The 18,739-nt window shown below is 35.5% G+C and overlaps 1 protein-coding gene across 3 annotated transcripts in view; it reads right to left on the reverse strand.

Annotated features, from left to right (window-relative positions):
* The window catches only part of LOC131939981 (fibroleukin), a 59,921-nt gene extending 42,855 nt beyond the window's left edge, over nt 1-17,066 (reverse strand). The window contains exons 1-4 of one of the 3 annotated variants that reach the window (XM_059298510.1): nt 16,966-17,066; nt 8,394-9,670; nt 7,545-7,661; nt 6,519-6,638 (exon numbers count right to left, since the gene is read on the reverse strand). In XM_059298510.1, coding sequence (XP_059154493.1) covers nt 6,519-6,638; nt 7,545-7,661; nt 8,394-9,670; nt 16,966-17,020 — 1,569 coding nt within the window. In that variant the 5' untranslated portion in view covers nt 17,021-17,066. Of the gene's footprint in view, nt 1-6,518; nt 6,639-7,544; nt 7,662-8,393; nt 9,671-13,292; nt 13,417-16,965 lie in introns of those variants that run through there. The other 2 variants (XM_059298512.1, XM_059298511.1) reach the window with 2 other exon arrangements.
* Nucleotides 17,067-18,739: the final 1,673 nt, after the last annotated feature.

Below are 18,739 nucleotides of genomic sequence, written 5' to 3' on the forward strand. Positions count from 1 at the left end.
CCCTCTATACTATATAATAATTATACATATTGATAAAAAAAAAAACGTATCAAAAATCTATAAACAATATGCACAATTTTCCAAAACACATTATTACAATAATAAACACACTGCTTCAAAACTTTCTTTGTAAAAAGAAAATATTGAATAAACTTATTTTGATAGTCCCTGTATCTACCCCATCATTAAAACAAAAGACGTCTGTTGAGAAAAGAAATATTACATTATCTATTGCCTGCTTACATTGCAACTTAAAAATATATTCCCTTACAAGAAATACTTTTTATATTCAATTTACGTATGGCTTTTCTTGAACTCCCTCCTTTTCATTTATACCTTACATTGCCTGCCGTTGTAACACGCTCGCAGGTAATAAACCAATCTCCCCTTACATATGTACTTATGTACTTTTCCTTCTTTTGATAAGCTCAATAGCCCTAATTCTAAATCTTACAACGTATCTTATTTGTATCTCTATATGTATGTTGTGTAATGGGGTTAATATAATAAAGGTGAGGACAGGCGGGAGGGTGTGGAATAGAACTGTTGATAAAACCGGTAGAGGAAGAAATGACCGGCGGAAAATATCCTGCTGACTGCATTACACTATTCTTCAAGGCTCGTTACATAACCACGATCTTTATTATATACGCTGTGTTACCCTTCCTAAAAATATCTAACTAATCTGTGTATCGTTTATTTAATAAACACTTCTAAAATCAACGGATCAAGACACTTAGCTTTATTCCCGATAAAAATAAAAACACGCTTTGTTAATTTATTCATCTATTAACATAATGCATGTGCAGTAAACGCACCTTCGTCATATAAAGTGAAGATGTATAGTATTTGTTTCGTTAGTTAGCTATTGTTTTGTAAAATTTAAAAACTCAACGAAATAAATTACTATGCATTCGCCATTAAAATAGCACGTTACTTAAGTTAATCTAGGACAATTTAAATGTATTTTAAATATTCAATGCCATGACTGATGATTTAAATGTGCATTTCATTGACTTGTTTACACCAGACGCACAGTCCAATCGATATAAAGATTAAATAAAATTATCAACATGAATTTATTAGTAACTGTAAACAATTGTATGCTATATTAATAGCAGAAATTTCAAGACTTTGCATTCACTACGTATATCCACATTTGCAGCTTATATTATCTATCCATCTATTTATCGCCTTTTTCAACAGCCCATTAACAGTTTTAGCCAGATTCAATACATTCTTCCGCTCATATTTGTCATATATCTTCATCGTTCTATTCTTGAATTTTATTTGGCTATCTCCACCTCAGCAATGCATCTAGGTCAAGTTGTAGCCTACATTATGGTAGCAATGCAGAGCGTGTCTAAAAGAGCATCGTATTTTTTTCTCGATCAGTATACAACCTCTACGGCGGCTTAATACTAAACTCGTTTACAACATCGAATGTATAAGGTTTACGGTTGGGTAATTTATATTTGACTCTTAGCTTCCGAGTTTGTTGATCACAACAGCTTAGATACGCATCACCGCCTCTGGTGTCTCACCAATCCCTCCCCTTTCTGATGTTTTTGCCCCATGACCCTACCCCTACAACCCTCGTGCCCCCATCTCTTTTCGTACTATTTATTCTTTATGAATATATTTTGTATTGCTCCTTTTTTTTGGAGCGGTTTAATTTACATAACATTCAAACAAACATTGTAATGATATGCTTTAACACTAATTTAATAGTATTTTATATCTACTGTACATTGGTTCACAGCTTACATGACCCCATGACCCCATCCGTCTATCTCCTCACACCACCCCCCTAGACCCCCACCTCTTTTCACATAGAGTTGAATTTCCTGAAAGTCATCCTTAAAATGGTTTTGTTTACCTTTATTAACATGTACGAAACTATTCAAATTCTTTCATGAGAACACTGTTAACCAATTGGTGACCTTTAAAACTCCACCGTATCCCCACACATCATTAAAGTTTCACACCTACCCACCCCACACATGTCGGTACTAAACATTAAATTAATTTTAATTAATTTTTAATAAATTCGTAGCTACGACTATGCACATCGACCCTGAAGCACCAACCTTTACCCCCTCCCGCTCAATCACTCACATACCAACCTGTTCGGTAACCCCCCCCCCCCCCCCCCCAACGACCTCACCATGCGCCCACCCACCAGAACATCAGCTTTGATTTGTTTGTGTTTTTTTTCCTGTTATATCTAGTATTGTACAGCCTTCCGTGACGATAGTTTACAGACGACAATGGAAAGATCAAGCAGAGTTTGTTATTACCTCCCCTTATTTTTAAATAGTTTAAAGCCTAAATTATCTTCCCTAATAGCCGTAAATAACTCGACCGGGTTCTACGATTGTAAACAACTCACCAAACTGGTAGGGTGGGGTTGGTAGCGACATGGTCTGTTGGGTATGCATGGAGAGTGAGAGAGGGGGAGGTTCGGCGTACGTCTACGTCTTGTCCCGAATGGTCCCCATGAAGAGAATTATATACGTAGATATTTATTGTACAAAATGAGATGAAATCCACTTAAACCTACTTTATTTTCGACTATTCTACTATATGTTATAATTTTCACCCTCGTTTTTTTGGTAAAATGTTCTAAACCAGCCTTTGGCCACTTTTTAAAACCAACATGCTTTAAACCCAATGTATTTTATGTATTTATTTACTTATTTATCTATTTATTTACTATAGCTCATGCATCATTCTAACTACCTTGTAAATACTCCCCCCCCCCCCCAAACGGCATGTTATTATGTAATGTTTCTGCAATTACAAAGCAATAGACGCAATCAGTGTTTCTTCCAGTATTTTTCTCCCGGGGGAATGGGGGACACTTGATATTTTCGGGGGGGCGGACAACATTTTTCGATGGAGGGGGGGGGGGGGGGGGGGCGCACACTAGTACAAGTATATTTTTACTATATAAATTCTATCTTATTCTGGGGGGGGGGGGTGGCGGTAGGCTTTTTTCGGGGAGGGGGAGGCAGAGCCCCTTTACCTCGAAGAGAAGCCTTGAAGAAACTCTGGACGCAATACCACAAGCAACAGTATACCAACAGTATACATCTCAGTGCCATACCAATCCGTCATACAACAGTAAGTACTCCCAGTTCTTTGAAAAAAAAATGTATGCAGGGCCAGGTAGAGAGCTAGGTCCGCTCCCATCCTTTGATACTCCAACTGCACTTTAAACACCCAAGCATACACTTTTATTTTGTTGATGTATTAAGATCTTAATTACTAATCATGTGGAAGCCACTCTATCTTTAATCTAGCTGCTTTGTTCCCGAAAGGGAAGCTATCAAGTAATTGCAGTGTAAGGCAGAAAGCCAGGACTATCTCCCTTAATTACACTCCCATCCTATTATCTATCTATCTATATATATAATTCTCTTCTGGAAGACGCTAGAAAACAAGCTGTAAGCGCACCTTGCAGTCCCCTCTCTTCTTCACTAGGCATAAATCAACCTCCCCCACCCCCACATGGTCTGGTGAGCTGTGGTTCGCGCTAAATGTTTACAATCATAGAGCCGGGTTTAGTGACTCCTATTAGGGGCAGATAATTTAGTTTGAAACTATTTTAAACTTAGGGGAGGTAATTAAGAGGAGGCTGCTTTCACGGGGGGGGGGGGGGGTAGGGTAGGGGTTGGGGGAAATGAGGGTGGGGGGGGGGGGTTATCGTCCTTAACGACCAACTGATAGTATTTTAAAGCAAATATTTACAGTGGCAGCATTGGTACAGTCGAATTCACAAATTATGAATTACTGAAAAGTAGAAAATAAAACAATTAAATAGCGGCGTATTTTACACCGCTGGTCGGCTCGTATGTATAATTCTCTTTTGGTAGACGCTAGAAAACAAACTGTAAGCGCGCTCCCTACCACCCCCACCTTTACATGTTCTGGTGAGTTGTGGTTCACGCTAAATGTTTACAAGCAAAGCCGGGTTTAGTGACGACTATTAGGGGCAGATAATTTAGTTTAAAACTATTTTAAACGTGGGGGGGGGTAACTAAGTGGAGTTTACTTTAACGGAGGGGGGGGAGGAGGGTTGGTTATCTTCCTTAACGAGCTACTTATAGTGTTTTAAAGAAATATTTTCAGTTGCAGAGTTGGTACCGTCGAATTCACAAATTATGAATTACTGAAAAGTAGAAAAAAACTAAATAGCGGCGTATGATATGCCGCGGGTCGGCTCGTATATATAATTCTCTTTTGGGAGACGTTAGAAAACAAGCTGCAAGCGCGCCTTGCAGTCCCCTCTTTTCCTCTCTATGCATATCGCAACCACCCCCAAAACCCACATGGTCTGGTTTAGCTGTGGTTCACACTAAATGTTTACAATCGTAGAGCCGGTTTTGGTGGCGGCTATTAGGGGCCGTTAATTTAGTTTGAAAATATTTTAAACTTAGAGGAGGTAACTAAGAGGAGGCTGCTTTCACGGGGGTGGGGGGATGGGTAGGGTGGGGGTTGGGTGGGGATGTGTGGGGGATTTAGAGTTTTAAAGCAAATATTTTCAGTGGCAGCATTGGTACTGTCGAATTCACAAATTATGAATTACTGAAAAGTCGAAAAAAAACAACAACTAAATAGCGGCGTATGATACACCGAGGGTCGGTTCGTACCATTTATTACATTCCCGATGTTTCTCAATGTTTTCTGCGATGCCTAACTTGAAGTGTTTATGTTGATTTTTAAAATATAAAAAAGACTGTTGTAGGTGGTAGTTGTAATTGAACTGGGTGCATGAGACTTCTTCTATTTCAACAAAATAAAACTGCACATTATAATTATTGTCCTGTCCTTCTCAAATGCATGCTCTATTTCGGGAAAATCCCAAACTCTACATGAACTAGACCAACAGTTTACACACATAGCCTTTCTGTGTATTCCCTCTTCCTTACCGCCCCACACTATCCAATCAAAAACCCATTTCGCTATGTTTAGTTTTTCTTCCAGGAAGAACAATTTGCTCCAGTGAACGTAATTAAAAACTCCCCAAAATCCATAACACGATGTATTTTTATGTATATTTATGTACTAAAGATTAAAGGATAGCTGAAAACTGTAAACCTACACCAGTCCTCATATGTCAGATGATAAACACAGTAATTTAACAGCGGACGCCTCTCAGGCAACGTCGAGGCTCGCTGATAAAGATTACAAGTCTTAGGACATAGAACATAAATTTAAAAATTCCATTTAAGCAATTATAACACGCTTACTTGAGGCCCGAAATGAGTTTGTACATAATTTTGTCTGGTTTGTTGTCTCAGGATGGTTATACATCGCAATGAAATAGTGTAAATTACTCAGGAAATAGACAATTTAAAATGTATTGAAGCAAGCAACAACAATTCTTTTTACGAGAAGTATATAGTTTAAACAAATGTTTCACTTTGCCAATTGTACTTAATCAGTTATTCAAACCTAGTCAATAATACCCACTTACCTAAAATAGATTACACTAGTTCTGTAATTACTGTCCCATCTTATAAATTTTAAAATATTACCAAACCTATCCATCTCCTATTTATAACCCTAAGCTTTACCTATCCTAAGCCTTTTGTATCCATTGTCATATCATTGTGCCCGACGGATGGCTAGAGGTATGTCGTCAGATAGCAGTCTCAATGGCAAGATGCAAGCGATCGTTTAGCAAGTTAAAACTTATTTTTTTCGCATTTAAAAAGTGCGTCAATGGGTCAAAATCGTCTCAGTGATCTTGCTCTTCTTAGCGTTGAAAGTAAAACAATGATTCTTTCAATACAGTATTTTATTAAAATTTAAATTGTTTTACTTATTTAATGTAATGGAAAAATGTGATTAAACAGGGTGTGGGCTGGGGAGCCAATTTAATAGTTCGTTCCCTGGCATAAAATATCATAGCTACTCATCTGCAATTTTTGCCGGTCACTGTTCCTTTAATGTATTTCTTTTGCAGTTACAAAGTCAAGGAAGAAAACAGCATGTAAAGGCTCGTAGCCCATACATTTCTTGACTTTGCTTATAATTCAAAACTGCAGCTAAAATGAGCTTCTAATTTTTTTCAAACCCATTTGCGCGCCACTCGGGTCGGCGCCCGGGGACATAGGAACCCCTCCACCCCCGCCCTTTCCTACACCTCAGAATGTCACTTATACAAAAAATCATGTAAGCACTAAAATTGCACTTAGCTGGAATATTATGCGTAAAATTCTCTTTACTTTTTGTATACTATGCATTTGAGTTTCAGGATGAATTATAAAATCACTTTTTGGTTTATTACGAAAACAATGCTATAATTCTGTCTTTGGGATTCTAAGAAATCTACCTGACTTAACCGTTTGGGAAAATACAAACTCGTGGGCCTGGAAAGTCTATATTAACTTTTGTTTTAGACATATATGGTCAAAACGTGATAACATTAGGCGTGCACTAAAAGATATTTTCCGTAAATTTTGTTATGACGACAATTAAAAGAGGTTCTAGATTTCTGATGTTCTTACTAAATTTGTCAGCTTATAAATGACGTCATTTCCTATCCAGAAGTCTCCAGATGTTGAACCAAATCCATTTTTATAATCGTTCCAATTTCTTGTAAAGTTCACATCACCTTTGATACGTCTCTGTAAGAAATAACGACAATGCTAAAATAAAGTTTAAGCTCATTTGATTGATTCCAAAAATTAATTACGGTTTAATTTACGCAAGTGCTAATATAAATCAAAATCTTTAAGAACTCTAAACGATTCTGAATAAAATAACGGCAGTGGTAAAACATTTTTTTTATTTTAAGACTTAATTATCGTTGAAATTTATTAAGTTTTTAGTTATATCATACAAACAAACAATTTACACAAAATCAATGCAGTCGCTATTGCCTAAGACCTAATATTCTTCACATTAACTCTCTATATATGTCCAACACTGTGTGTATTATACAGCTACGACTATTACGAGATAAATAAACTTGCTTTAACCTTTGCCTCAGTTCAACCTCGAAACCAAATAAATCCCAAAATTTTATAGATACAAAACAATCACAATACTCAAAAAAATATTAATGTGCACATAACATTATAATTCTCTATAACAAATTATGCATGTCTCTACTTTATTTAAAAATCCGAACTTTTATCAATAACAACAAAATAAACTAGGCTACTAATAACCTGTCAGACCAAAAGTAACCACACTCGAGTTATGTTTAAACACTGCTGTAAACTGGCCCCTGACTTTACGTCACCCAATTAGACTACTGGCCAACGGTCTGCCAGAACTATAACAAAACTAGAGATGGTGTCTTTTGACGTCCATATAAATTATTAGAGTCATCGTAATTTCAAACAGACAAATACTGCGTATGTCGTTCAACTAATAGAATTTTTTTTTTTAAGATCGCATCTAAGTGTCAACATTGTGTATCTTACGTGTGTTTTCAATTGAATAAATAAATCGTAATTATTAGAATAAAATATAGGAAAAAAACTAATTAGTTTAAAGTCTAAGAATAACTTAAATGACAAAACAACCTGTATAATAATCCATCCTCCACCGTTAGTCTTGGTATCACACAATGTTCTGCTGATATCTACTCCAGCCTCTGTTATGTCCGCTAAAAATCTGTTGTTCGTGTTGGCACATTTAAACTGGAGTAAAAAAAAACGTGTTCAACATTTGTTCTAAATATCAGTTGAAAACGTGTGTTTTTACACCGGGAAACATTTCGCTACTTACCTTTAAGAACCATGGTATGTTATTTTCTACTGCAACATTATCGACTAGCAAAACACTTGACCTATATTGAGGATTCTTTTAATAGAATTCGCAAAATATCACCCTAAAGTAAAATACCTGTACTTTTAAGTACTTTATCCCTTTGTAATAGAACTTGATGGAACTGTGAACTGTACATCCAAATTGGAAATTAGCAAAACTTAAAGGTTAAATCGAAGATGCTTAGCGAGGATAGGGAGGGTGCAAACTGCAAAGTCGATAAGACCTGTTTTTTCCAGCTGTTTTAATAAAGATAAAACTATAGATAAAAATCGTTCTTATTTTAATGATCGCAGTTTAAAGATAACACCGTTTCAAAATTTGCCTAATGAAAACGTTTTTGTTAAGAATAAAATCTTTTCTTTCGGGGGGGGGGGGGGGGAGGGGGGGGGAGAGAGAGAAGGGGGAAGGGGAGAGGAGAGAATGACACGATTATGTGCTGCACCGGGTGACAACCTTTCTACGCCACAGTTTAATTGTATTATATATATATATATATATATATATATATATATATATATATATATATATATATATATATATATATATATATATATATATATATATGTATGTATATATATATTGCAGTAAAAAAAAGAGCGTACCTGTTCACGTAGTCCACTGATGAGGACATTATATTTATCTGATTCATTCATCAGATTTTGCATTACGCTTTCAATCTTCTCCATACTGGCGTTAAAATGAATGTCTGTATTGTTTAACTGAGATACAGCAGTCATTAAATCATTAACTTTCCTTGCCTGTGCTTCTGAATACATTTTATTGTGTTCCTCCTGTTGCTGAATGCGTAGATTTTGACCATGTTCGGCTCTCGCTGTGCTATTTTTTATCATTTCCTCAGTCACATTTAATAAATCTAACTTGAAATCATGAATGGTTTTAGCTAGAACTTCACTGTGATTTGACTTTTGAGACAAATTCTGAATAGCGAATGATACATTAGCAACACTGTAGTTCAGTTTCTCCAGTTGTTTGTGTAAAATATTGTATAGACTTGATATATTGTGTCCCGACCTACTTTGTTTTTCAAGTGTGTTATTGTTTGCTTCTATCTGTTGAGTTGTTTTGAGAAAATTTTTAGTTACGTTGTATTTAAAGTTTGTCAGCTCTTGATTAGTTTTATTCTCTCTGTTAACAACTTCATTGTAAGCATTCGTTATGTTGATAATTTTGTTTTCAATTTTCTGAATTTTTGACACATCATCAACTAATAGGCTGTTAAGTCTACTTTCCAGTACATTGGTAAGGTTAACTAAAGTGTCAACTCTCTGTTCTAAAGATAACTCTCTCCCACGTTGTATTAGATCTACAGTTTGGTTAGAAGATCTGTCATCTGTTAAAAACTGTAAATTCATCTTCAAGTCAGCGCTGTTTAACAATTCAGAATTTTTAAAAGTTTTCAGAAATTCTGACATTCTATCAATTGTTTTATCAAACTCTGGAGTTTTAGCCTCTAAGGTCATCACCATCAACGGCTTACGATTTTCTTGGTCAACATGTTTTGTTTTGTTCTCTTTCTTCTCAACGAGACCCCTTTTATTTGTGTAATATACATCACATCCAAACACTATACTAAAACAATCAGAAGTTTTTGTAAATGACACAGTCAAGTCTCCAAACACTTTTGAAAACTTTCCATCAACTTTTGATCCATTTACTTTATAATCTTGAACTCTTGAATCTGATTCTGATACAGACGCCAACATAATCTTCCCCTCTAATTCACTGATCCTATAGACTGACATGTTGACAAGAGCTGAGATTTCATTTTCTTCTCTTGTGTTCTCCACACAATGTAACTTGGCACAGAATAAATCTCTACCCTCCATATAGTATTCTCTTTCCAATGAAATGTCAAGTCCTGAAAATATATAAGTATTTTATAAAAACTTGTAAGCATAAAATATGGCTACGTTTGCTTTAAACTGAGAAACAATAAGCAGTAAATTCCATCCCATTATAATCATGTTTACGTGTTTGTTTGAAAAGTGTTTTTTTTTTCACCGTAAGTTATTTTTACTTTCTCGTATATACGAAGTATAGAGAAAGTCTTGTAATCGTGCAAAAAAAAAATCGAGATTTTTACAAATCTCGACGTTTTACACCTCACTGATACGGAAAAACATAATTTTGCAATCTTGTCCGTATGTCTGTGTGTCTGTCTGTGTGTGTGTGTGTGTGTGTGTGGGTGTCCGTGTGTAAACACGATAACTTGAGTACCGTTACAGCTAGGTTGATGAAATTTCATATATAAGTAATCGTGGATCCGTATCAACTTTTTGAGCGATTTCCGATAACCGGAAGTGGTACTTTTCCTACTTTGAATTTTTCAAAAGCCTATAACTTGAGTACTATTTCAGATAGATAAATGAATTTTCACATGTAAGTAAAAGATCTAATTCTCTACCTTCTTTTAAATTTTGAGTACTTTCCGTTGACCGGAAGTAGTAATTTACGCTACTTCCGATTTCTCAAAAAACAAATGTAAATTTTTAGAGTACTAATAATATTGCGCAGTATTATGCACATTTTTATTTGGCGTTTACTTGGTGTGCAATTAATTTGTCTACGAGACTTTATTCTATTTTTAAAACTTTAAGTATTTAAAATGGATTAAAAATCATGTCTATAGCCCGAGTTCCCATCCCCTGTTATTTTATATAAGAATATTCAAGAAAGTTTAGGGGAGATCACTCCCGGTTTATTTATGTAAGTATAAGTTTTAAAAAAACATGTATCCCATTGTTAAAGCATTTATGTTGTTTTAATTCCAATAGACAAAAGATCGATCACACACAGATGTTCTACACTGCTTCTCATCACTGTAAGACAGCTTAACATTTATGTCAGCTTGAGACAAAAAATATTTCTGGCAACATAAGACTAGTCTGCCTATATTGTAACGTTTAAACGGTCACATCACGTACTTCATATTTACATCTCTGGAACATCTTATAAATTATTACAATTTCAATATATACACACATTATAAGTGTAATACTACAAAATACTGACATATTAATAATATATTAAGGATGTTCCGTTACCAATGCAGTTTATGCTAATACGTTGCGGTATTATAATATGCTGATCGATTGTACAAGGTCCATTAATTATATAATATATTTGATCAATCGTGTAATTATAGCACTTCGATGCAGTAATTTTAAGGGAATTCTTTTTTTTTTCGTTACTGTTGTCAAAAATGTCACTTTATATCTGGATCCTTCACTCGTTTTACTGCACAAGCACAACCGTTAACCATTTTCGATCCTGACGGTCAATGGTGCAGTAGAGTTCACCTATTTCAATTACCTCAGTCGATGAAGTGAGAGCGTTTTCAGCAATATGCTCTTCCTCGCTTTATTAATGTAAGTAAACTTGCAAAATAAAGTTTAAACGCTGCATTTAATGACATCTTAGATAGTCTTATAATATTGTGAGGCTGTTCATCTGCAACGTGGTATGTTGATAAAATATGGCATCGTGATAAAATATGGTATGTTAATAAAATATGGTATGTTGATAAAATATGGTATTTTGATAAAATATGGTATGTTGATAAAATATGGTATGTTGATAAAATATGGTATGTTGATAAAATATGGTATGTTGATAAAATATGGTATGTTGATAAAATATGGTATGTTGATAAACTATAGTATGTTGATAAAATATGGTATGTTGTTAAAAACCGCTATCACGAGTAAATAAACAACATCCTTTGTTGAAAGGCACATAAGCTGTTTTGATACTCAGGTATAATTGAGCAACGTGTCAAAGAAATGCATAGTCATACACGGAATTAAAGTGTAGAGTTTCGCATAAGAAAAAGATAAAGATAAGAATGAGACTGGTCGACTATTGTCGCTAGCGTTGTTCCATCTTGCCATAGATTGGATCATGAGAATTGCAACAGAGTAAAAAAGAAAGTATATACCACGGACACATTGATAACAATTTGATGACAAAGACTTTGTAGAATATCTCGTCTTATCTCACCCAAGCAATAATGATTACAATAGGCAAAAAAGCAACCAAATTATCTACAACTCTAAAGTCAAGTTTATAGGGAGAAAAACAGAATCGTATAGAAAAAAGGAAAAGACTCACCCAAGAAATAATAAGTACAATAGGAAAAAAAGCAACCAAAATATCTACAACTCTAAAGGCAAGTTTATAGGGAGAAAAACAGAATCGTATAGAAAAAAAGGAAAACAAATATCTCTCCTATATAACTGAAAGATAAAAATATCTAAAATATAAAATATGCCACGACAAAGGCAGGATAAACAATAAAAAATATAGCTCGGAGAGGTGCAGACCAAAAAGCCAGAATTGGAAAGGCAAGAGCAGCTTGAGTTAGAGAAAACTGAGTGTCAAGTTAAAAATAAAATGATCAAGCCTAAACGTTTGCATAGAGCAATAACTTGGATAACTAAAATAAAAATATAATGCATGCATGAACAAAATATTTGATGTATACTCGCCTGAAGAACAGATTTAAAAGAAACTTGATTAAAACCATCATTAAAGAAGAACACTAGAGTTACAAATACAGAAACTGATTCAAAAGGAGGTGTAAATTATTTATTATTATTCCGAGGATTGACTACTCTTTAAACAAATATTTGGCATTAACTATCAGGACCCAGAAGGAACCCATTGTGGAAAAAAAATCCGCATAGATTTAATTGGAGACAGGATTTAGAGAAGAATATATAGAAGCTGAACCAACATTAAGGAAATGTAGAGGAAAAGGCTACTAATTCTGTTGCAAAGCCCTAAATATGTCGATACTTCAAAGAAAAAGTACGCAAACAATTCATCCAATAATCTCCTACTTCCGAATTTTCAATGCCGCCAGACCCCGCAATGCAGGGACGGGGGGGGGGGGGGGGCACACCATTTAGGAATGAACTGTGTGATAGTTACATTTATAGTTTAGCATTAAAAACACTAGCGCGCTAGAGGGCTCGGCGTAGTGTAGACCAAACTATTCCTTCATATGCCGAAATTACAGAAATAAGTGAATTCTTCATAACTTGTCATATGAAACGTCGGGTTTGAAAAGGCAACATTAATTTATTTAAAAGCCTTTCAATTCAATTGCGTGTACGCTTTTATTAGGGAGGAAAAACGTGCACACATTTAACATATATCAATTATAAAAGTGCAACATAATCTTCCCCTCTAATTTACTGAAATTATCCACTGACATGTTATCAAGAGCTGATATTCTATTATCTTCTCTTGTATTCTCCACACAATGTAACTTGGCACAAAATAAATATGTTGCCACTGTGTAGTGTTCTCTCTCTAATGCCATGTCAAGTCCTGAATAGATGTTTGTATGTTATATTATATTACATTAAGGTGCAAGTCAATGGCAATTTTAGATGTGACAAACTATTAAAGAATAACAGAACATTATATACATCAAGTATTCTGCGATAGGCAAGAAAACATATTTACTACTTTACCATTGATCCAAGTTAATTTTGCAACGATCATCAAGCTCAGAAGAAAGATCATTTTGACCTTTTAAAAAACAAAATAACTTCTAGTTAAATAAAAGAAAATATTCCGCAATGCTTGCTGCAATTTATTACACAAGCAAAGATGAAGCAGTCAATGACGTTTAAATAGTCTGAGTGTAGAGGATGTGACCTCAATTACTTAACATTGCGGATGCTGTCGCAGGACTTGACCGTTTCGTGGAAATTTATTGCCATGGGTTTCAGGACACATCCTCTTCTGAGAATGAGCAATATTCACATAAGTGTAATTTCCAAAATATGTTCCACTCGACCGCAAGTGTGGCAGAACAAATTAATAACTAACAAACACATTTTACGTACTGTAACACAAAAATAAATCAAATGTCATAGCATATATATATATAAATGGTCTAACCGTAAAATTAGGTAAAGGCTGATTATTATGTCATTTAATGTTAAGTTTGTATTGGCAGTATACTGCACTAATTGATAGTATTTGTCCTTTTTTTAATTCCTTTATAAAATATGCTTATTGTGAGTATTACGCGACGAATGCATAATAATGAAGTAGTCTAATCTGCAGAGAATTTTGGGGACATGAATTACTGGCAAGAGCGAGGTTAGTATTAGAGTACTTGAAGTTTAGTATAATTTATTTTAATAAAGTATCATGTAATATTATTTATAATAATTTTTTTCCCGTTCTTGGCACTAGGTAATACTTTCTAGTATAATTTAAAGAAAGAATCATTCATAGAGCTACATAACACTTGGAATGCATTTTCATCAGCATACAAAAAATAGACATGACAAACAAGTACATATAGGCCTACACCTCACGTGATGTTTTAAAGAATGTGTTTTTATATTAGTTTGAAATATACATTTGTACTTGCCGTTAAATTTGGATTGAAATTAAAAGTAAATAATATCGATGAGTTCAAAATGTATTATATGTTTTAAACACTGTTGCTTATTACCAAGTAGGCGTATTATTTAAGATAACATAATGCATACGGTCAGATCAGGCTCAATTTTTACAGGACATTACTTCCCCCGAATATTACCCCCTAGGACATTCTCCCCCCCCTCCCGTATTTACCCCCGGAGAAATTACCCCCATGTCAATTACCACCCTGTTAATTCCACCCCATCCCCTAACGGGGCATTACCCCTACCCCATCAAATTTAAAATCCTACCTAGAAGTCTATAACTATAAACTATCTTATTCTTAAACATTAAGAAAAAGACCAAACCAAAGCATCTGTCCAAGCCTAAAAGGTAACACAAAACCAAAATCAACCCTAGACATTGCCCTATCCCTATCTCTAAACCTAGCTCCAGACCTATCCCTATCCCTATCCCTATCCCTATCCCTATCCCTATCCCTATCCCTATCCCTATCCCTATCCCTATCCCTATCCCTATCCCTATCCCTATCCCTATCCCTATCCCTATCCCTATCCCTATCCCTATCCCTATCCCTATCCCTATCCCTATCCCTATCCCTATCCCTATCCCTAGCCCTAGCCCTAGCCCTAGCCCTATCCCTAGCCCTAGTTCTAGCCCTAGCCCTAGCCCTAGCCCTAGCCCTAGCCCTAGCCCTAGCCCTAGCCCTAGCCCTAGCCCTAGCCCTAGCCCTAGCCCTAGCCCTAGCCCTAGCCCTAGCCCTAGCCCTAGCCCTAGCCCTAGCCCTAGCCCTAGCCCTAGCCCTAGCCCTAGCCCTAGCCCTAGCCCTAGCCCTAGCCCTAGCCCTAGCCCTAGCCCTAACCCTAGCCCCTAACCTTCTCAGGGGGTAATGTCGGAGGGGAATGTACGGGGAGTAATTGATGTTTAACATCTGTAAGTTGAATCAATGTTTATAGTTTAAAGACATACATTTAATTTTAATTTTACAGAAATAACCTGGTGTCAATCTTGTGTTATTTTCTATTTAAAAGAATATTAATAGGGTTTTAGATTAGAAATTGTGTAAGAATCCTGATAGGATTTTTAAAAATAGTATATATATATATATATATATATATATATATATATATATATATATATATATATATATATATATATATATATATATATATATACATATATATATATATATATATATATATATATATATATATATATATATATATATATATACACATACACACAAACACACATACACACATACACATGCACACATACGCATATATGCAAACATACACACATACACACATACACGCATACACTCATACTCGCCTACACGCCTACACGCATACACACATACACGCCTACACACATACACGAATACACGCATACACACACGCACATACACGCATACGCGTATACGCACATACGCACATACGCACATACGCACATACGCACATAAGCACATACGCACATACACACATACACACATACACACATACACACATACACACATACACACATACACACATACACACATACACACATACACGCATACGCGTATACGCACATACGCACATACGCACATACACACATACACACATACACACATACACACATACACACATACACACATACACACATACACACATACACACATACACACATACACACATACACACATACACACATACACACATACACACATACACATACACATACACACATACACACATACACACATACACACATACATACATACACACATACACACATACACACATACACACATACACACATACACACATACACACATACTCAGATACACACATACACACATACACACATACACACATACACACATACACAAATACACACATACACACATACACACATACACACATACACACATACACACATACACACACACATAAACACATACACACATACACGCATACACACATGCATTCATGCACACATGCACACATGCAGACATACACACATACTCACAAACACACAAACACACATACACATGCACGCATTCGCATATATGCAAACATACACATACACACGCTTACACGCCTACACGCCTACACGCCTACACGCCTACACTCATACACTCCTATACGCATACACGCATACCCGCATACACGCATACTCGCATACACACATACACGCATAAACGCATACACGCATACTCGCCTACACGCCTACACGCATACACGCATAAACTCTTACACGCATACACGCATACACGCATACACGCATACACGCATACACACATACACGCATACACGCATACACGCATACGCACATACGCGCATACGCACATACGCACATACGCACATAAGCACATACGCACATATACACATACACAGATACACACATACACACATACACACATACACACATACACGCATACACACATACACACATACACACATACTCACATACTCACATACTCACATACTCACATACACACATACACACATACGCACATACACACATACACACATACACATATACACAAATAAATTTGCAAAACTATGTTTTTCCGACTAGGGTAGTAAAACGTCAAGATTCGTGAAAATATCGATTTCGATTTTTTGAACGATTACAATACTTCCTCTATACTTCGTATACGTGGAAATAAAAACAAACAATTGTTACCTAAAAAATACACAGATAATTAAAACTAAATATCTCCATCACATTTGCGTTGCAGTTATATACAAATGTACTTACCACAGGTGAACATGATATTTACAAACAACAGAGCCGTCAATAAAATAGAAGACATTGTTGAATTGTGTAGTTTTGTATCACACGAACTGGAGACTTCTCTAAACCGCTGCTTCTGTTTTCTTGTGAGGAAATCGCCGTCTATTTATACCACAACGTTTCGTTAAAGACAAAGAAAAGTCGTTAACACTTGTTTATAAAAACGTGTAGGAATCGCTTACTCCGAATTTCCACAAAAAATATGCTGAAACGTAAATATAGTTAGCGGATCTCAAATCAAATAAAATGGCTACATATTTAAAGCCCGTCTTTTATTTTATAAAAGAAATTTCTAGGTTGTTACATGTAATTTGTAGGTTAGATTAGAATAGGTTAGAATAGTCTAGAACGTACTGGAGAGGCGTGTAAGAGTTGAGTTAACCCCGTTGTGTAGCTACCCCCATTTATTATGTATTGCTATACCCAGGTCTAATGCGGGTATAAAAGCTGAAATTAACGATTGTGTGGGGCTTTTTGTTAGCAGCGGCTAGGGACGAGGGCTTGTGGTGTAATGATAAACATGACAAGTTTAAAATATTTGAACAGTGCCCTAAATAGTGTTTGGAGTTAAATGAAAGGACGACCGTATTGTGTGGTATTGTTGTATTATTTAAAACATTTAGACATTGCCGTGTTGTATGTATGTAATTCAATTAGCTCATTATAAATGTAGACACTAAGAAGAATCATTGCGACTAGGGAGATTTTTAAAAAAATATAATTAAAGTATAACTACCTATAAGGCAGAATGTTTTGCCTCTAAAAATGTATCTTAGCTAAAAAAAAACCCATGACACACAAAGAAGTAGTTTTAAGATGAGTTAGTAACCTGGGGTTGGTCATAATACCACAATACAACAGATGTAAATAAAAAGTTAACCTGTGACATTTTGAGAACCACTGGACTTGAATACACCGAGATATTTTTTTAAAAGAAATCTGCCTGGGTGTGAGAACTCGGCTTCACACATTATCACGTGACATGCAACGAGTAAAAACAAAAAAAGCATTAAGATAAGAGCTCAGCTGTCTACATTATATCATCAAAGTGTTGGCCTTGAGATTTACATAACAGATATACGAATGTGAACATGTCAAGACAACCCCTGACTCTCCAGTAAGAATTTGTGTCAAAATATTTTTTTTTAATCTTCCCCAATAACAAAAGTGGTTCTCAAAATTAAAAAAAATATATTGAATATGAAAATATAACAAAAAAATGTGTTAGTGACACTTAGACTAAGAGATTACGTTGATTTTATGTATTTAATTTCAAACAGATGTGTTTATATCCAAACGAAAAAAAATCGGGAGTGATCTCCCCTAAACTTTCTCGAACATTTTTTTATAACACTATTGGATGTAGCACGTCACGATGAAGACATGATTTTTAATTCATTTATAATTACTTAACCTTTTTAAAATAGATTAGTTCTCGTAGAAAAAAAAAAGAGTGTGTGTATAAAAGTGCGGAATATTATTAGTACTTTATAAATGTACGAGCCGGCCCGCGGCATAACATACGCCGCTATTTAGTTGTTTCTAATTTTCAATAATTCATAATTTGTGAATTCGACAGTACCAACGCTGACACTGAAAATATTTCTTTAAAACACTATAAGTAGCTCGTTAAGGACCATAACCTCCCCCCCCCCCTTCCTTCCCTCCCCCCTCCTCCCCCCCCCCTCCCCCCCCCCCCCCTACGTTTAAAATCGTTGGCTCTGCTTGTAAACATTTA

Source organism: Physella acuta, unplaced genomic scaffold (assembly GCF_028476545.2).
Source record: "Physella acuta isolate Inbredline_101_S28 unplaced genomic scaffold, ASM2847654v3 ptg000306l, whole genome shotgun sequence".
Taxonomy (NCBI): domain Eukaryota; kingdom Metazoa; phylum Mollusca; class Gastropoda; family Physidae; genus Physella; species Physella acuta.